The 22,243-nt window shown below is 38.5% G+C and overlaps 1 protein-coding gene across 1 annotated transcript in view; it reads left to right on the top strand.

The window, feature by feature from the left end:
* elp1 (elongator acetyltransferase complex subunit 1) overlaps positions 1-22,243 on the top strand; it is a 49,924-nt gene that overhangs the window by 10,354 nt on the left and 17,327 nt on the right. Inside the window, exons 14-33 of the mRNA XM_075482001.1 lie at positions 1,016-1,122; positions 1,202-1,305; positions 1,399-1,452; positions 1,752-1,857; positions 2,026-2,141; positions 3,596-3,669; positions 5,819-5,897; positions 6,478-6,557; positions 6,641-6,778; positions 7,952-8,037; positions 8,189-8,337; positions 9,913-10,036; positions 10,145-10,242; positions 11,228-11,429; positions 11,556-11,617; positions 11,706-11,768; positions 11,862-11,922; positions 12,072-12,185; positions 12,655-12,754; positions 12,824-12,951. Coding sequence (XP_075338116.1) covers positions 1,016-1,122; positions 1,202-1,305; positions 1,399-1,452; positions 1,752-1,857; positions 2,026-2,141; positions 3,596-3,669; positions 5,819-5,897; positions 6,478-6,557; positions 6,641-6,778; positions 7,952-8,037; positions 8,189-8,337; positions 9,913-10,036; positions 10,145-10,242; positions 11,228-11,429; positions 11,556-11,617; positions 11,706-11,768; positions 11,862-11,922; positions 12,072-12,185; positions 12,655-12,754; positions 12,824-12,951 — 2,045 coding nt within the window. The remainder of the gene's footprint in view (positions 1-1,015; positions 1,123-1,201; positions 1,306-1,398; positions 1,453-1,751; positions 1,858-2,025; positions 2,142-3,595; positions 3,670-5,818; positions 5,898-6,477; positions 6,558-6,640; positions 6,779-7,951; positions 8,038-8,188; positions 8,338-9,912; positions 10,037-10,144; positions 10,243-11,227; positions 11,430-11,555; positions 11,618-11,705; positions 11,769-11,861; positions 11,923-12,071; positions 12,186-12,654; positions 12,755-12,823; positions 12,952-22,243) is intronic.

Raw genomic sequence — 22,243 nt, 5'->3', positions numbered from 1 at the left:
TTAGAACTGGAATAATAATAATAATATATTTTATTTATAAAGCACTGTACATCAACTTAATGATCTCAGAGTGCTACATTTTAAAACTAGCATTTAAAAAAAATAAAAATAAAAAAAATAATTAAAAAAATAAACAAACAATAGAATGGAATAGAACAGTCTCACTGAACTTTTACCCCGTCTCTCTGTTTATTGTTTGTTTGCACTTTAACAAGAGTATGTCACATAAAAGAAAGAAATAGAATAAAATAAATATAAATATATATATATATATATATATATATATATATATATATATATATATATATATATATAAACAAAATTAAATGTATCTTATCAGGATAAAACAACAAATGGATTGAGAGAGAAAAAAACAAAAAAACAGAATAAAAACATCACAAAAATCAATAATCAAGCAATGAATCAAGAAATAAAATAAAAGAAAGAAATAGAACAAAAATAAATAAATATATATATATATATATATATATATATATATATATATATATATATACAATAGATAATAAATGATAAGCTGCAATGAATCAGTGCTGCAGAGGTTAGAAACCCTGGGAGGGTTTATCGAGAACCTCACCATTAAGATAAATAAACAAAATTAAATGTATCTTATCAGGATAAAACAACAAATGGATTAATGAGACAGAAAAAAAAAAAAGAATAAAAACAACATCACAAAAATCAATAATCAAGCAATGAATCAAGAAATAAATTACAATAAATCAAAAGACTAAATTGCAATGGCAACTATAAACAAAAAAGAGAAGAAAGGGTATTAAGACAGTCCCATAGAGTACAGATGATCTTTTAATTTCCTTTTATAGAGAGCTGTTTGTCAGGTGGATATACTTGTTCCATAAAGTTCCACCTTTATATTTGATGGAAAACTGTGCTCCAGTGGTACAACAGAGCGGGATATGAAGCAGCTTAGATGGTCGAGTTATTCCGGAGTGAATGTTTGAGTGTTTTTCTCTCTCTGTGCTTTTTGATGCCTCAGGGCTCAGGTGGAAGTAGATAGTGTTGTGATCAGCATGGTTCACTGCTTCCAGACTGGAAATGTGGCTCTGCAGCTGGAGGACGGACAGATCAGGAGGCTGCTCTGGGGTCAGTAAACAAACGATACTCTTTTTCAGCCAAACAATGTGCACTTTTGACTCTTTTTTTTTTCCACATTTCTGTGTAGATTGTCCTGAGCCGTCAGTGGAAAACTGGCGTGACTCCAGCGGCTGTAGCATCAATTTTCCTGTTCCCTGCATCCAAACAGCTCTCTGCAGCATCAGCGGGGAGGTAGAAGCACATCGCACTCGTATGACTCGTTATGTGCAAGTTCTTCTGTACAAACCCAAGATGTTTCTCTGTTTTTTTGCCGTGTGTCTTTAGGAATATCTGCTTGGTCTCACGGACAGATCCCACCTGTACGCTGGAGACGCAGAGGTAGGATGTCAACATATCCAAATCAAATCAAATCAAATCTATTTGTAGCACATTTCATGTAGAAAACAATTCAAAGTGCTTCACATAAAATAAAAGCATTGCAGCAGGGAGTGTAAGAAACATTAAAAAAACATAAAAGAATATATTTACCAAAGCTGACCCTCTTCTCTTTGCTCCCAAACAGAATGATCTCAGTTTTGTCTTCATTTAACTGTAGAAAATACTCTCTCATCCAGGTGTTTATTATTATTATTATATTATCACCAGAGTTCTCACTTTGTTTTTTGCTTCTTCCTTAGCTTGCCTCCAACGTTTGTTCTTTTGCTGTTTGCAACGACTTTCTCCTCATCACCACACACTCTCACATGTGCCGCTGCCTCCAACTGAGCGCGCTCACGGTTAAAGGTGAGATGCACACAAATGCACGCCGAGAAGCTCCCATTTCTTTTCTGGTTAAATGCATGAATAATGCATTGGCAGTGCAATGTTTTTCTGTCCGCATGGCTTTAACTGTATCGGCTGTCTTGTTGCTGGTAGATTTTAAGCTGAGGTGAATAACCTTTGACCCCTCAGGGCTGCAGGCAGCTTTGGCCTCAGATGGAGGTCAGAATGATGAGACGCTTCGGCGAGTGGAGCGAGGATCCAGGATCGTGACTGTGGTTCCTCAAGACACCAGAGTGGTTCTACAGGTCTGCTCAAAGCACACCTGCTCACACACCTGCACACACACCTGCACACACACCTGCACACACACCTGCTCAAAGCACACCTGCACACACACCTGCTCACACACCTGCTCAAAGCACACCTGCTCACACACCTGCTCACACACCTGCACACACACCTGCACACACACCTGCACACACACCTGCACACACACCTGCACACACACCTGCTCAAAGCACACCTGCACACACACCTGCTCACACACCTGCTCAAAGCACACCTGCACACACACCTGCACGCACACCTGCTGCCAGCCTCACAGTTTCTGTTAAAAAAACACACATCAAACAATGGATTCCTAATGGATTAACAGCGATATGTACAACAATTAAAAATGGGAATTTCATGAGCTTCCAGGAGATTAAACAAAAATATGATTTAAGTAACCAAGATCATTTTAGATACTTGCAGATGAGGAACCTTTTCAATAAAGAAATAAAAAACTGTGTGAACTTGGACAAAAATTCAATAATCAAAACCATAACTGAAGCCTATAACGCAAAGAAATTCAGAATAATCTCTACATTTTATGGGCATATAATGGAGGCAAGGGGGAATACAACGACATATGTAAAACTGAAGTGGCAGACAGAGCTAGGTGTGAACATATCTGATGATGAATGGTCACATATTTGGAAAACACAGCTGTCAACAACATCATCACGTGTTTGGAGACTACATTGCTGGAAAAAATTAATTAGATTTTTTTTATAATACCCAAAATTAGGAATAAACATACTTCATTACCACAGCCATGTTGGAGAAGCTGTGGAGACGTAAATGTGAACCATTCACATGTGTTCTGGCTCTGTCCTAAAATCACAAATTTCTGGGAAGATGTTCATTTGGTTATGTGCAGAATTTTGGGTTATGTTGTATCCAAGTCTTGTACATTATTATATCTTGGTGTTATTACGGAAAATGTTATGTTGAAAGATGATAGATGCATATTGAAAATTATGTTAGTAGCCTGTAAAAAGGCAATTACAAGAAAATGGTACAAGACAGACCCACCATCCCAGGAAGATTGGTTGAAAGTTATGGACGAAATACATATTATGGAACAACTGACTTATAAAATAAGGACTCAAGAAGATCAATACTGCCGGAAGTGGGAGAAATGGACTGAATACATAAAAATGGCGGGACAAGGACAATCACATTGACATCGAAAATTGATCAAACTGTAGAAACATGGTGATCCAACATGTTCTTTTTCACTTTTTTGTTTTTTATTTGTTTCCATCCACTCCCCTCCCCCTTGCATAATGTTATACACTGCTAAAGAAAAACAATAAAACAAAAGTATCAACAAAAAAAAAAAAAACACATCATCCACTTCATTGGACGTGACAAATCCAAACTTTTTTCTTACATGTATGGAGTGATGCACAGTCTTCCTTATGTTTGGTTGCAGATGCCTCGTGGAAATCTGGAGACCATACATCACAGAGCACTGGTGCTGGCTCAGCTCAGGGAGTGGTTGGACAGGTGAGTTTGATATCCTTCATAAATGGGTCGATAGTTAGAGCACATTTAAAATGATTTAATTAATGGATTAAGACTAATTTTCAGTTAAAATGTGTCCATCCAGACCTATGTATGTGTATACCTATGTAATTATTCATGTATGTATGTATATGGATCACAGCGTAAATTTGAACTCTATCGATATATGCGATATGGTCTAATTCAATATCCCATTTGAAAATATATCGATATATTTTTCATATCGAAATATATCGTCCGGCCCTAAGACCTACACATAGGTGACTTTACATCTGAGCAGACAACAATCACATGTGGAGTTCCCCAAGGTTCCATCCTGGGACCTCTTCTGTTTAACATCTACATGCTCCCACTGGCACAGATTATAAAAAACAACAAAATAAACTACCATAGCTATGCAGATGACACGCAGATATACATTACAATGTCACATGGAGACCGAGGCCCTGTACAGGCTCTTGGTAAATGCATTAAGGAGATTAATGGCTGGAGTTTTTGTTTAAAATTTAAATCATACTATTTATTTCTACTGTTTTAATGTCTCTGTAAAGCACTTTGAATCAGGGCTGTCGCGGTGAGGGAATTCCCACCGCGGTGACTCATAGCCGCTCAACAGCGCGGTATGCGGTGATATCGCATTTTTTTTCATTAGGCTACTTTCCACGACATGCAATGTTAGATGAAAATCGAGCGCATAATCCGGCTTTTTTCCCAGCGATTCTGACATTTCACTTTGCTTTGCCTGTCATTTACTCGCTCACAGACCAACATAGCGGAGATCAAGCAGCGCATACCCCAGTTCTGCAACATTGTTGCCAGTGCCACATGGCAAATATCAACATTGTTGCAGACCTGGGCACGTTTCGTTTAGTAATGACGGAGAAAAACGAAGCAGATCAGGGCAGCAGTTGAGCTCACGTGTCCGGGATACAGTTTTTTTTAAACAGACTGCCGCCGACCAACCAACCCCGGCACATTTTTTAAACTTTTTTTTTTTTTTTTTTTTTTAATAGTTTCACCTACACAGTTTTGTTGAAATGATCAGGTATTTCCCAACAGCAAATGTGCACACCAAGCTGTGGTTCTGTGGAAGCTAGTTTATTGTTGATATTAGACGGTCGCATTTACAACGGTAAACATGGATAATAAGGGAAGATTCAAAGCCATAAAGTGTCCGGACTAGGCAGAGGAGTAAAGCCGAGATAAAGGTAGGCCACTGCATTTTATTTTAACTTCTACTGCTACGACACTGAGTAGGCATATTCTTGTAATATCAGCTGCCGAGGGAGAATGAGACCACAACGAGTGGCATGCAGACGTGTGTGCGTGTGCGGTGCCTATATGCAAAGATGACGACAGAAACGCGGCACCTAGCTGTGTTAATGTGTTTCTCCTGCCTTGAGGGGAATATACAATGTATCATTATTACTGTGCTGGCTTTAAAAAGTATCAGTTCTGTCAGTCGCTTTGTATCTACTGTGCAGTCTTAAAAACTCGTTCAGTTTCTCGAGTTGTTCTGCGCGTGCAAGCTTGCGTGCGGTGGGCGGTGGTGGCGGTGGCCTGGACACGCACCGCGGAGGTCCTCTCAGCACCGCGGTGATTGCATTTTGCGGTTATCGCGACAGCCCTACTTTGAATCACCTTGTTGTTGAATTGCCTTGCCTTACACTGACCTTATCTCTTGTATTTTCCAATTTTATTCAAATCTAAACTTCTACTTGTGATGTAGAAGCTTAATCTTCTATTATTGTGTAAACCTCAGGATTGGTAGTCAGTAGTTGGATCAGTTGGTCTTTGACATAAGCCGTTGGTTTACCAACAGTAGTGTGTTTTAACGGTTTTTCTTAGATGCTGACACATCGTCTAAATTAGGCAGATTAAATCCTTTCCCATCTCCAGTCGTAGTGTGTTCAGTCTCAGTACTCTGAGAGCTCCTTCAGACAGAGAACTGGAGTTACGTTCAGTAACTATGACAACCTTTCAGTGACGAGCCTGTAAGCATCGTGGGACTGAATGTTTCTCAGATACTCTCCAGTTCTGTCAAAAAGCCAAAGACTGGCAGGTGTCAGCAGCTTTTTTGACCAGTGTTAAAGGGACTATAGTCTTATCTGTTTTATGTTTCTGTTGACAGTTTGAGGTTCAGACAAACCTTTGAGTGCATGAGGAAGCTGAGGATCAACCTAAACCTCCTTTACGATCACAACCCAAAGGTACGTATGGATTTTATCACCTTGTTTATTGGCAGCACTTCTTTAGAAATAGAATAGAATAGAAAAATACTTTATTCATCCCCCAATGGGGGAAATTCAAATTAGTCAAGTAGCTCAATTTTTTTTTTAAATATTTACAATGATTGTATTAACAACAACAATAATAATACCAATTCTAGTAAAAAATACTACAACTAATAATAATAATGAATGACTAAATAAACAAATAAATAAATCAATCAATCAATTTGAGAAGAACTCAGCAGTCACTGTTAAAAAGCCTAAAAAAGTGTAAAAAAAAAAGTGTTGTAAAAAAGCTTTAAAGATTCCCTGTAGAATTTCATCGCACCAAACACCTGAAACGCTGAAGGAAGGCCTCGAGTGTGCTCAGTCTGAGGGATTCTGTCAGCTGTGCAGATGTTTGTAACAGTACAAGACTGTGACAAGAATTGAATTGAAAACAATTTCCCAAATTGGGATAAATAAAGTGTTTATCTATCTATCTATCTATCTATCTATCTATCTATCTATCTATCTATCTATCTATCTATCTATCTATCTATCTATCTTCCTTCTTCAGGCTTTCCTGGAAAATGTAGCGACCTTCATCACGCAGCTGAACTCCATCAACCATATCAACCTGTTCCTCACCGAGCTGAAGTAAGGCTGAGTCAAAGAGGTGGAGTCTCACACCAGCAAAAGCGACCTGTCCTGTAACATGTTTGTGTTCCTGTGGCACCCAGAGAGGAGGACACGACCGGCAGCATGTACCCCCGTCCTGAGAGCAGCCCGGCCCAGCCCCAGGCTGCCCCTGGGCTAAAAAAGGTTGACGTGGTTTGTGATGCTCTACGGAGCGCCATGGAATCAATGGATCCCAACAAGTTAGTGATGTTCATGTGTCAGTTAGTATGAAGATCAATCAGTTCCAGCAATCATGTTCCTGAATACAGATGGACCTATTTTATGTTAATATTCTGCATCCAAATAGTTTTGTCCAGACTAGTTAATGGCTGAATACACAACTTAGATTTAATATTATTAGGGCTGGGCAACGATTAAAATGTTTAATCTAATTAATCACATGATTTCCCTGATTAATCACGATTAATCGCATTTGTACACAAAATCCAAAAATGAATCCAAAAGTAGTGTATAGCTTTTAGCATTTAGTTTTATTTTAAATGTGCTGCCATATGAATGAAAGTGCCATAACATTTGTTGTGCAAACACACTTTTAACATCAGCATCTTTCTGTAGTTTTTATGTAGAAGCCTCGCTCCACTGTCTGTTTCCTTGAATGACTTGCTGCTATCAGTTGTGTGTTTTGCCTTTAAGTGATATTTTAGACTGGAACTACTACGCTGAGAAGACAATTCAACTTGGCAGTGTTTACAGATGACTTTGGTTCTGTCGACTCCGCCGTCTGGAAGAACTTTAACATGAAAATGGCCGAGTAAAAGTTCCGTACCCTTCTCCATGTTTGGTGGATCCGCCGATTACTTTCTTTTCCTGTTCCACAGCAGACAGCGACAGACTTTTACAAAATAAAAGCCTGTGAGCGACAGACTCTTACAAAATAAAAGCCTGTAAGCAGCAGACTTTTACAATAATAAAATAAATAATAAAACAGGGGTGGTCTGTGGCGTAGTGGGTTGAGCAGGCGCCCCATGTACAGAGGCTATAGTCCTCGCTGCAGCTGGCCCCTGTTTGAGTCCCGCATCAGACGGCCCTGTGCTGCGAGTCGTTCCCCCTCTCTCTGCCCCCTGCTTCCTGTCTCTCTGAACTTTCCTATCCATTAAAGGAACAAAAGCCCCCCAAAAACATATATATATATTTTTTTAATTTAAAAATTTAAAAATAAATAAATAAAACCTGCACTAATGCGCGATAAAGTATTTATCGGCGTTAAATAATTAACGCGTTAACGCGATAATAACGAGTTAACTCCCCCAGCCCTAAATATAATATAAAATAAAACTAAGGAAATGTAAAGCGATGACATCAGAGAGAATTTGTCATCTAATAGTTCTGAAATCTGCGTGTTCTCCATCCAGGTTCTGTCTCTCCATCCTGACTGCTCACGTGAAGAAGACGGTTCCCGAGCTGGAGGTCGCTCTGCACAAAGTCCACGAGCTTCGAGGTGAGAGCGCCTCGGACACACTGATGACCTGCAGGAGACGCAGCAGCTGCACGCACACACGAGCGCCCGGGGGTGGAAATAAGCATTCCTCCTTCACTGATCTGCTCTCCACGTTGTTCCGTCGTTAAGTCGTGCGTTTGTGTGCATGTAGAGAACCCTCCAGAGGCTCCAGGAGCTGTGAGCGCTGAGGAGGCGTTGAAGTACCTGCTCTTCCTCGTCAACGTCAACGATCTGTACGAACACTCTCTGGGAACGTACGACTTTGACCTGGTTCTCATGGTGGCTGAGAAATCCCAAAAGGTACGAAATGAAAGAGGAAGAGGCAGCATGGGATGTTGTGTTCGAACGGTGTCTTATAGTACTGTTGCACCATGCATCTTTAGAAATAAAACAATATAAAAGAGACGTATTAGACACTAGGGATGTCCCGATCAGGTTTTCTTGCCCCCGAGTCATTTGACTTTGATTATCTGCTGATCCCGAGTCCCGATACTTCTACAGTGCCTTAAAAAAATGAAGAACGGCGAAGAAACAGATCCAGGATGGCTCTGATTTATTATTTTCTTCACTTATTTTATCGTTAAACACTTATAAACAGAGCAGCTTGAACAAAAAAAGTAATAAAGTAATAAATAAATTCTTCACATTGTAGTTTAGTGCAACAATGTCTAATATAAAAAACCTGAAATACCTGCAGGTATGTGAACAAACAAGCAAATAAAAGTGCCCCAGTGTTCTAAAGTAAACCAGTCAGGTGTGAGCCTGTTCCTGTTCTCATCAGGGATGTTAGCGATGTCCTTTCCACCTCATGAAATCCCAAGTTTGCCCATCTCACAGTTTGCAATCGCAACGTTTTTGTCGTCCCCTTTAAAATCCCTCCACACCGCGGACATTCGGCCCCCAGCTTCAAGCTGCTGCCGTGTTCTGCTTTGCTTTACGGCAGAAAAATGTTTCTGTGTGGAGTTCAGACCAGAGACATAAAGACTCTGGGAGTTATGGTTATTGTAGTTGGGGATAAACACCTTCCTCAGTGGAAATAAATGCAATGTGGAGGCATTGGAGACCCATCCAAGATGGCGGCCGCGCTGAAACGTCAGCTCCAACAGGCAGCGTCAGTCTATGAGGCGTCTGCGTATATTATGTCTATGGTTGAGACGGTCTGATTCTGTACCACCACATAAAAGGAAATACTAAGCTTTTATTTTTTTCCCGTTTGTTTTGAAATATTCTAGTTCTGAGGGGAAAAAAAGAGAATGAGTAAAAAATAATAATAATAAAATAATAATAATAAAAGTAAATAGTAAAAGTAAAATAATAATAAATATAATAATAAAATAAAAAAAATATGTACCACTCTGTACATGGACTCTGTACCACCACATAACAGTAAATACTAAGCTGTTATTTTTTACCATTTGTTTTGAAATATTATAGTTCTGATAAAAAAAACTTTTCATAACTGAATTGACCGTTAAAAGCTCCCAAACCTTATCAGACACTCAGCTGGGATGGAGGACCTCTGCTACGTAATGAGCTTTCTCATTTATTACTTTTAGAGGTTTGGTATTTGTAGCTTTGTTGTTAAAGGTTTGCGAAATGAAAAGTTTGACAGATGAAGTTGTATCAGAAATTTCTAATGATGTAGATATCAGAGCAGGTCCAGGATGTTTACCGCTGACCAAATCATAACATGCACCCGGTGCACGTTGAGGAAGAAATGGGACGCTTACTGCATCGCTTAGTTTTTACATAGTTTTGTATTCTATGTGTAAAAACACCAGGATTGCTTCTCGCTTCCTTTTACAATAGAAGTAATCGATGAAAAATGAATATATGTGCTGTAATCTGATGGTGAATTAGTGTATTTCTCTGCAGGACCCCAAAGAGTATCTCCCTTTCTTAAACATGCTGAAGAGCCTGGAGCCCAACTACCAACGTTACACCATCGACAAACACCTGAAACGCTACAAGAAGGCCTTGATCCATCTCAGCAAGTGTGGTCAGTCTGAGTGATTCTGTCAGCTTCCCTGTCACATCTGCTGAGAGCGGCGGGCGCTAACGTCCTGTACAGATGGGCTTAGTTTGGATCTGTGTTTGCTGTGCTCAGGAGAGGAACATTTTCCTGAAGCTCTGCAGCTGGTGAAGGAGCAGAAGCTCTACGGGGAAGCTCTGAAACTGTATGCAGCAGAAAGCCATCAGTACAAGGTAAAAATGTGTAAACTGAATCGTGGGCTGTGTTTGAAACCGCATACTACATACTGCATACTACATACTGCATACTACATACTGCATACTACATACTATATACTACATACTACATACTACATACTACATACTGCATACTGCATACTACATACTGCATACTACATACTGCATACTACATACTATATACTACATACTATATACTACATACTACATACTACATACTGCATACTGCATACTACATACTCATTGGTCAGACAATATGCAGAGCGTTTACCCACAATGCATTTCGCTCCTGCCTGAGCCGAAATCAGCCGCCCTGAAGCTGATTTCCCTTAAGCTGTAAACTCTGTAAACTTTAGCAACATTTGAAACATTGTTAGGAGAGAAAGTAGTCGTTTAGATCCCCAACGTGTTGAAAACCTGAATACCGGCTATTTACAATTTTGTTCCCACGAATTCGGCGCTACTAAAGCTAGCCGCAGTGAGCAACGCACTTCTGGTTATTTTCACAAAATAAAATACCCGTTGCCTTTTATCATAAGGAAAGCCAAAGAAAAGCACCATACAATTGGTGCTTTTGTTTTGTAAACAGGAAGTGAAGCTACCCTCGTTGTAGCTAGCTTGAAACTGCCGTTTTGACAGGAAATGACGATCGGTGACGTTACGTTACGTTGCATCTTGGGTAGTTTGAGTATGAGTAGTAACCTCATGATGCATACCCAACATTTAGGAGAATCTAGTATGCATCCGGGAACTTCTCGCTTACTCAAACTTGCATACTAACTCAAAAAGTTAGTATGAGAAGTAGGAGAAGTATGTGGTTTCGGACACAGCCATGCATTTTTCACATGCACAGTAGTTCTGATGGTCCCTGGGGCTCCTTTGAAGAGGAAACGAGTGCCGTGTCAGTCAGAGATCGCATATCAGCATTTAAACACGGAAGCCTGACTTTCACCTTCCCTGCTTTCTGCCTTTTGGCTCCCAGTTTCTCAGCTGTGCTTATGCCGAACACCTGGTGGAACAGCAACAAGCAGAGCAGGCTGGCCTGTTGCTATGGCGATGTGGAGAGCCAGTGAGAGCGCTGCAGGCGTTCACCAGCAGCTCCAGCTGGAGAAACGCCATCTGCGTGGCACAGCAGATACCACTGCCGCCCGACCAGCTATCTCTGCTGGCCAGAGACCTGGCAGGTAACCATGACAACGGGTAGTCGGATTGACAGGCAGAAAATACAGGTGGATAGTTATCCGGAAGGATCCCACCAGCAGGTCGTTGCATGGAGTCTCTCTGATTATTTCTTTTCCCCTCGCTTACAGAGAAGCTGACTGAACAGCGGCGCTTCTCAGAAGCTGCTCTGCTGTTGGACCAGTACGCCAAAGTGAGACGAACAATTCATCAAAATCACTTCTGGTGGATCAGATTGTTGCTTTGACAACTAAATTCATGTATTTTTACGTTGCCAACAGGACTGTGAGGAAGCCATCTTGGCTCTGATCACTGGTGCAGTCTGGGAGGAAGCACTCAGATTGGTCAGTAAACAAACAAACAAACCCTTTCTTCTTTTTAAAACACTTCTCATCTTCCTGTAGTTTATTATAACTGCATTAATTTTATTATTTTAGATTTACATTCACAAGAGGCAGGATATCACTGAGACCAACCTGAAACCTGCACTGTTAGATGGTAAGAATGATTCAGCCGTGTGAGTAAATGGTGCTACGTTAAGTTAAGTTACTATGGAAGAGCGTTTCCTAAAAGCTGAATGAAACGAGGAATCATTCAAAGACTTGTTGTTTTGTGATTAAAGTGCTTGCACTTTTGTCTTCTTTCAGCCGCCAACAGTCAGACCGTCTTCCTGGAAACTCAGGTGGCGACATTCACCAGGCACAGGAGCCGGCTGGCTGTAGTTCGTGAGCAGAAGGAGAAAGCCAGGCTGGACATGCTTGGTGAGAATAAGTCATGTGTACATCCATCCATTTTCTATACCCCCTTAATCCAATTTAAAAAGTCATACATACCTATGTATGTTCGTGTGTGCGTACCGATGAATGTATTGTTTGCGTATGCATACCTATGAATGTTCGTGTTTGCGTACCTATGTATGTATGTATGAATGTTCGTGTGTACGTACCGATGAATGTTCGTGTGTACGTACCGATGAATGTTCGTGTGTGCATACCTATGAATGTTCGTGTGTGCATACCTATGTATGTATGTACATCCATCCATTTTCTATACCCCCTTAATCCAATTTATGGTCCAGCTTTCGTTGGAACGAGAGGCGGGGCACACCCTGGATCCATCACAGGGCCACACAGAGACAATATTGTGCCATAGATATGGCGACACATGCATTCCTGCAGTGTTCGTTTTTCATCTCCAAGTATTGCAGTAAGCTTCTGTCTTTCTCATCAGATGAAGATGGTCCGGACTGTCCTGATGCAGAGCTTTTCTCCGAGGCGAGCAGTGTGATGACCGGCTCCAAATACTCCCAGAGTAACTCCCGCATCTCCTCGTAAGACCGACACACACATAAACTGATAGATATTCATGCATGTTAGAGGTCTAATGCTCCGCTTTGCAGGAGGTCATCGAAGAACCGTCGAAAAGCAGAAAGAAAGAAGCTGAGTCTGAAGGAAGGAAGCCCGATGGAGGACAGAGCCCTGATGTACGCTCTGAGTGATATCCTCATCACCGTGGACAAGATGAGAGGTACAGACACAAGGGTTATCACTGATTTAAATTATTTTTTTCAAATTAGCCCATGTACACACAGAAATACACATACCCCGTTTTGTTCTAGTCATTTCTCTGGTTTGCATCAGTATGGTCTTAAATGCATTCAGGTTTTATTAAAAACACTGAGAGGCTTCAGCAGGCTGAGAACCAGTACACAAGAACACAGTATTTTAAAAACCACAGGGTTTCCTTTGGGCACTGAAAAAACTGAAACTGAAAAAAACTGTAAAACACCTCCCAGGGGGGAAGATTTTCACTAACTCAGACTAACAGCTTTGTGTTGACTGAAGAAACAGAAAACTTGGCTTGTAACATCATACTGTGAGCCATTAGTCTTTGGTTTGACGTCAGAATATGCACTGAATTCTGCTGGGTTGACATGGCAACGGGGGGATCCCAGCAAGATATTAGTGCATACCTATGATGGTATGTACGTTCGTGTGTGCATACCAATGTATGAATGTTCGTATGTGCATACCAATGTATGAATGTTCGTATTCGTATGTGCATACCAATGTATGAATGTTCGTATGTGCATACCAATGTATGAATGTTCGTATGTGCATACCAATGTATGAATGTTCGTATGTGCATACCAATGTATGAATGTTCGTATGTGCATACCAACGTATGAATGTTCGTATGTGCATACCAATGTATGAATGTTCGTATGTGCATACCAATGTATGAATGTTCGTATGTGCATACAAATGTATGAATGTTCGTATGTGCATACCAATATATGAATGTTCGTATGTGCATACCAACGTATTTATGTTCATATGTGCATACAAATGTATGAATGTTCGTATGTGCATGCCAATGTATGTATGTGCGTATGAATGTTCGTAGGTGCATACAAATGTATGAATGTTCGTATGTGCATGCCAATGTATGTATGTGCGTATGAATGTTCGTATGTGCATACAAATGTATGAATGTTCGTATGTGCATACCAATGTATGAATGTTCGTATGCAGTGTTCGAATTACGGGGGGTACCGGGGGGGTCTGACCCCCCCCGATTGAGACTTGATACCCCCCAAATGGGACTAAATTACACTTTTGGGGGGTACTGAAAAAATTGATCTATTATTAAAATCAGGTGTTGAAAATGTCTTATTACTTAGTATTTTTCAATGTGTACTATGAATAACCAAATCAAATGCGTTTTGGAACACCCCTTCAATGGACTGTACCACCAGCGGGCGTTTCGCATGTTCGCAGGCAGCTCGCGCATAGTCCAAAACATCGGCAGCACTGAGATGCAGGGTGTTGATGCCCGTTAAAATGATGTTTGAGATGCGAGCGCGTGGAATTAAGGTGTCAAGGTGGAGGTTTCCCGTGATTTGTTAAATGAAACTAACAAATCAGACTAATATTATAACAACAGTTTGCAAATGATAACGTATTGTTGTGTTTGCATATCATGATTTTTTTTTGGGGGGGGGTTTGACGGCATCAATTGATCTGCAAAAAGTCCGACCCCCCCGAAGCCCGGTGGATAATTCGAACACTGTTCGTATGTGCATACCAATGTATGAATGTTCGTATGTGCATACAAATGTATGAATGTTCGTATGTGCATACAAATGTATGAATGTTCGTATGTGCATACAAATGTTCGAATGTGCATACAAATGTTCGAATGTGCATACAAATGTTCGAATGTTTGTATGTGCATACAAATGTTCGTATGTGCATACAAATGTATGAATGTTCGTATGTGCATACAAATGTTCGAATGTTCGTATGTGCATACAAATGTTCGTATGTGCATACAAATGTTCGAATGTGCATGCAAATGTTCGAATGTTTGTATGTGCATACAAATGTTCGTATGTGCATACAAATGTATGAATGTTCGTATGTGCATACAAATGTTCGAATGTTCGTATGTGCATACAAATGTTCGTATGTGCATACAAATGTATGAATGTTCGTATGTGCATACAAATGTATGAATGTTCTTATGTATGAATGTTCGTATGTGCATACGAATGTTCGAATGTGCATACAAATGTTCGTATGTGCATACAAATGTTCGAATGTTCGTATGTGCATACAAATGTTTGTATGTGCATACAAATGTATGAATGTTCGTATGTGCATACAAATGTATGAATGTTCTTATGTGCATACAAATGTTCGTATGTGCATACGAATGTTCGTATGTGCATACGAATGTTCGTATGTGCATACGAATGTTCGTATGTGCATACAAATGTATGAATGTTCGTATGTGCATACAAATGTTCGTATGTGCATACGAATGTTCGTATGTGCATACGAATGTATGAATGTGCATACGAATGTATGAATGTGCATACGAATGTTCGAATGTGCATACAAATGTATGAATGTGCATACAAATGTATGAATGTGCATACAAATGTATGAATGCATACAAATGTATGAATGTTCGTATGTGCATACAAATGTTCGTATGTGCATACGAATGTTCGTATGTGCATACGAATGTATGAATGTGCATACGAGTGTATGAATGTGCATACGAATGTTCGAATGTGCATACAAATGTATGAATGTGCATACAAATGTATGAATGTGCATACAAATGTATGAATGTGCATACAAATGTATGAATGCATACAAATGTATGAATGTTCGTATGTGCATACAAATGTATGAATGTGCATACAAATGTTCGTATGTGCATACGAATGTTCGTATGTGCATACGAATGTATGAATGTGCATACGAATGTTCGTATGTGCATACAAATGTATGAATGTGCATACAAATGTTCGTATGTGCATACGAATGTTCGTATGTGCATACAAATGTTCGTATGTGCATACGAATGTTCGTATGTGCATACGAATGTATGAATGTGCATACGAATGTATGAATGTGCATACAAATGTATGAATGTGCATACAAATGTATGAATGCATACAAATGTATGAATGTTCGTATGTGCATACAAATGTATGAATGTGCATACAAATGTTCGTATGTGCATACGAATGTTCGTATGTGCATACGAATGTATGAATGTGCATACAAATGTTCGTATGTGCATACGAATGTTCGTATGTGCATACAAATGTATAAATGTTCGTATGTGCATACAAATGTATGAATGTTCGTATGTGCATACAAATGTATGAATGTTCGTATGTGCATACGAATGTATGAATGTGCATACAAATGTTGAATGTTCGTATGTGCATACGAATGTATGAATGTGCATACAAATGTATGAATGTGCATACAAATGTATGAATGTGCATACAAATGTATGAATGTGCATACAAATGTTCGTATGTGCATACAAATGTTCGAATGTTCGTATGTGCATACGAATGTATGAATGTGCATACAAATGTTCGAATGTGCATACAAATGTTCGTATGTGCATACAAATGTTCAAATGTTCGTATGTGCATACAAATGTTCGTATGCATACAAATGTTCGTATGTGCATACAAATGTATGAATGTTCGTATGTGCGTACAAATGTTCGTATGTGCATACAAATGTATGAATGTTCGTATGTGCATACGAATGTTCGTATGTGCATACGAATGTTCGTATGTGCATACGAATGTATGAATGTGCATACAAATGTATGAATGTTCGTATGTGCATACAAATGTTCGAATGTGCATACAAATGTTCGAATGTGCATACAAATGTTCGTATGTGCATACAAATGTTCGTATGCATACAAATGTTCGTACAAATGTTCGTATGTACGTACAAATGTTCGTATGTGCATACAAATGTATGAATGTTCGTATGTGCATACGAATGTATGAATGTGCATACAAATGTATGAATGTTCGTATGTGCATACAAATGTTCGAATGTGCATACAAATGTTCGAATGTGCATACAAATGTTCGTATGTGCATACAAATGTTCGTATGCATACAAATGTTCGTACAAATGTTCGTATGTACGTACAAATGTTCGTATGTGCATACAAATGTATGAATGTTCGTATGTGCATACGAATGTATGAATGTGCATACAAATGTATGAATGTTCGTATGTGCATACAAATGTTCGAATGTGCATACAAATGTTCGAATGTGCATACAAATGTTCGTATGTGCATACAAATGTTCGTATGCATACAAATGTTCGTACAAATGTTCGTATGTACGTACAAATGTTCGTATGTGCATACAAATGTATGAATGTTCGTATGTGCATACGAATGTATGAATGTGCATACAAATGTTCGTATGTGCATACAAATGTATGAATGTTCTTATGTGCAAACAAATGTTCGTATGTGCATACGAATGTTCGTATGTGCATACGAATGTTCGTATGTGCATACGAATGTTCGTATGTGCATACGAATGTTCGTATGTGCATACAAATGTATGAATGTTCGTATGTGCATACAAATGTTCGTATGTGCATACGAATGTTCGTATGTGCATACGAATGTATGAATGTGCATACGAATGTATGAATGTGCATACGAATGTTCGAATGTGCATACAAATGTATGAATGTGCATACAAATGTATGAATGTGCATACAAATGTATGAATGCATACAAATGTATGAATGTTCGTATGTGCATACAAATGTATGAATGTGCATACAAATGTTCGTATGTGCATACGAATGTTCGTATGTGCATACGAATGTATGAATGTGCATACGGATGTATGAATGTTCGTATGTGCATACAAATGTATAAATGTTCGTATGTGCATACAAATGTATGAATGTTCGTATGTGCATACAAATGTATGAATGTTCGTATGTGCATACAAATGTATGAATGTTCGTATGTGCATACAAATGTATGAATGTGCATACAAATGTTCGTATGTGCATACGAATGTTCGTATGTGCATACGAATGTATGAATGTGCATACAAATGTTGAATGTTCGTATGTGCATACGAATGTATGAATGTGCATACAAATGTATGAATGTGCATACAAATGTATGAATGTGCATACAAATGTTCGTATGTGCATACAAATGTTCGAATGTTCGTATGTGCATACGAATGTATGAATGTGCATACAAATGTTCGAATGTGCATACAAATGTTCGTATGTGCATACAAATGTTCAAATGTTCGTATGTGCATACAAATGTTCGTATGCATACAAATGTTCGTATGTGCGTACAAATGTTCGTATGTGCATACAAATGTATGAATGTTCGTATGTGCGTACAAATGTTCGTATGTGCGTACAAATGTATGAATGTTCGTATGTGCATACAAATGTATGAATGTGCATACAAATGTTCGTATGTGCATACGAATGTTCGTATGTGCATACGAATGTATGAATGTGCATACGAATGTATGAATGTTCGTATGTGCATACAAATGTATGAATGTTCGTATGTGCATACAAATGTATGAATGTGCATACAAATGTTCGTATGTGCGTACAAATGTATGAATGTTCGTATGTGCATACAAATGTATGAATGTGCATACAAATGTTCGTATGTGCATACGAATGTATGAATGTGCATACGAATGTATGAATGTTCGTATGTGCATACAAATGTATGAATGTTCGTATGTGCATACGAATGTATGAATGTGCATACGAATGTATGAATGTTCGTATGTGCATACAAATGTATGAATGTTCGTATGTGCATACAAATGTTCGTATGTGCATACGAATGTTCGTATGTGCATACGAATGTATGAATGTGCATACAAATGTATGAATGTGCATACAAATGTATGAATGTTCGTATGTGCATACAAATGTTCGAATGTGCATACAAATGTTCGTATGTGCATACAAATGTTCGTATGCATACAAATGTTCGTACAAATGTTCGTATGTACGTACAAATGTTCGTATGTGCATACAAATGTATGAATGTTCGTATGTGCATACGAATGTATGAATGTGCATACAAATGTTCGTATGTGCATACGAATGTTCGTATGTGCATACAAATGTATGAATGTTCGTATGTGCATACGAATGTATGAATGTGCATACAAATGTATGAATGTTCGTATGTGCATACGAATGTATGAATGTGCATACAAATGTTCGAATGTGCATACAAATGTTCGTATGTGCATACAAATGTTCGAATGTTCGTATGTGCATACAAATGTTCGTATGCATACAAATGTTCGTATGTGCGTACAAATGTTCGTATGTGCATACAAATGTATGAATGTTCGTATGTGCATACAAATGTATGAATGTTCGTATGTGCATACGAATGTTCGTATGTGCATACAAATGTATGAATGTGCATACAAATGTATGAATGTGCATACAAATGTATGAATGCATACAAATGTATGAATGTTCGTATGTGCATACAAATGTATGAATGTGTATACAAATGTATGAATGTTCGTATGTGCATACGAATGTATGAATGTGCATACGAATGTATGAATGTGCGTACGAATGTTCGTATGTGCGTACGAATGTTCGTATGTGCATACGAATGTATGAATGTGCATACAAATGTTCGTATGTGCATACGAATGTTCGTATGTGCATACAAATGTATGAATGTTCGTATGTGCATACGAATGTATGAATGTGCATACAAATGTATGAATGTTCGTATGTGCATACGAATGTATGAATGTGCATACAAATGTTCGAATGTGCATACAAATGTTCGTATGTGCATACAAATGTTCGAATGTTCGTATGTGCATACAAATGTTCGTATGCATACAAATGTTCGTATGTGCGTACAAATGTTCGTATGTGCATACAAATGTATGAATGTTCGTATGTGCATACAAATGTATGAATGTTCGTATGTGCATACAAATGTATGAATGTTCGTATGTGCATACGAATGTTCGTATGTGCATACAAATGTATGAATGTGCATACAAATGTATGAATGTGCATACAAATGTATGAATGTGCATACAAATGTATGAATGCATACAAATGTATGAATGTTCGTATGTGCATACAAATGTATGAATGTGCATACAAATGTATGAATGTTCGTATGTGCATACAAATGTATGAATGTGCATACAAATGTATGAATGTGTATACAAATGTATGAATGTTCGTATGTGCATACGAATGTATGAATGTGCATACGAATGTATGAATGTGCGTACGAATGTATGAATGTGCGTACGAATGTTCGTATGTGCGTACGAATGTTCGTATGTGCGTACGAATGTTCGTATGTGCGTACGAATGTTCGTATGTGCGTACGAATGTTCGTATGTGCGTACGAATGTTCGTATGTGCGTACAAATGTTGGTATGTGCGTACAAATGTTCGTATGTGCATACAAATGTATGAATGTTCGTATGTGCGTACAAATGTTCGTATGTGCGTACAAATGTATGAATGTTCGTATGTGCGTACGAATGTTCGTATGTGCGTACAAATGTTCGTATGTGCGTACAAATGTTCGTATGTGCGTACAAATGTATGAATGTGCATACAAATGTATGAATGTGTATACAAATGTATGAATGTTCGTATGTGCATACGAATGTATGAATGTGCATACGAATGTATGAATGTGCGTACGAATGTATGAATGTGCGTACGAATGTTCGTATGTGCGTACGAATGTTCGTATGTGCGTACGAATGTTCGTATGTGCGTACGAATGTTCGTATGTGCGTACGAATGTTCGTATGTGCATACGAATGTATGAATGTGCATACGAATGTATGAATGTTCGTATGTGCATACGAATGTATGAATGTGCATACGAATGTATGAATGTTCGTATGTGCATACAAATGTATGAATGTTCGTATGTGCATACAAATGTTCGTATGTGCATACGAATGTTCGTATGTGCATACGAATGTATGAATGTGCATACAAATGTATGAATGTTCGTATGTGCATACGAATGTTCGTATGTGCATACGAATGTTCGTATGTGCATACGAATGTATGAATGTGCATACAAATGTATGAATGTTCGTATGTGCATACAAATGTTCGAATGTGCATACAAATGTTCGAATGTGCATACAAATGTTTGTATGTGCATACAAATGTTCGTATGCATACAAATGTTCGTACAAATGTTCGTATGTACGTACAAATGTTCGTATGTGCATACAAATGTATGAATGTTCGTATGTGCATACGAATGTATGAATGTGCATACAAATGTATGAATGTTCGTATGTGCATACAAATGTTCGAATGTGCATACAAATGTTCGAATGTGCATACAAATGTTCGTATGTGCATACAAATGTTCGTATGCATACAAATGTTCGTACAAATGTTCGTATGTACGTACAAATGTTCGTATGTGCATACAAATGTATGAATGTTCGTATGTGCATACGAATGTATGAATGTGCATACAAATGTTCGTATGTGCATACAAATGTATGAATGTTCTTATGTGCATACAAATGTTCGTATGTGCATACGAATGTTCGTATGTGCATACGAATGTTCGTATGTGCATACGAATGTTCGTATGTGCATACAAATGTATGAATGTTCGTATGTGCATACAAATGTTCGTATGTGCATACGAATGTTCGTATGTGCATACGAATGTATGAATGTGCATACGAATGTATGAATGTGCATACGAATGTTCGAATGTGCATACAAATGTATGAATGTGCATACAAATGTATGAATGTGCATACAAATGTATGAATGCATACAAATGTATGAATGTTCGTATGTGCATACAAATGTATGAATGTGCATACAAATGTTCGTATGTGCATACGAATGTTCGTATGTGCATACGAATGTATGAATGTGCATACGGATGTATGAATGTTCGTATGTGCATACAAATGTATAAATGTTCGTATGTGCATACAAATGTATGAATGTTCGTATGTGCATACAAATGTATGAATGTTCGTATGTGCATACAAATGTATGAATGTTCGTATGTGCATACAAATGTATGAATGTGCATACAAATGTTCGTATGTGCATACGAATGTTCGTATGTGCATACGAATGTATGAATGTGCATACAAATGTTGAATGTTCGTATGTGCATACGAATGTATGAATGTGCATACAAATGTATGAATGTGCATACAAATGTATGAATGTGCATACAAATGTTCGTATGTGCATACAAATGTTCGAATGTTCGTATGTGCATACGAATGTATGAATGTGCATACAAATGTTCGAATGTGCATACAAATGTTCGTATGTGCATACAAATGTTCAAATGTTCGTATGTGCATACAAATGTTCGTATGCATACAAATGTTCGTATGTGCGTACAAATGTTCGTATGTGCATACAAATGTATGAATGTTCGTATGTGCGTA

Source organism: Odontesthes bonariensis, chromosome 13 (genome assembly GCF_027942865.1).
Source record: "Odontesthes bonariensis isolate fOdoBon6 chromosome 13, fOdoBon6.hap1, whole genome shotgun sequence".
Lineage (NCBI taxonomy): Eukaryota > Metazoa > Chordata > Actinopteri > Atheriniformes > Atherinopsidae > Odontesthes > Odontesthes bonariensis.
The sequence above is the reverse complement of the archived record's forward strand: the minus strand, read 5'-3'. Positions and strand labels throughout refer to the sequence as shown.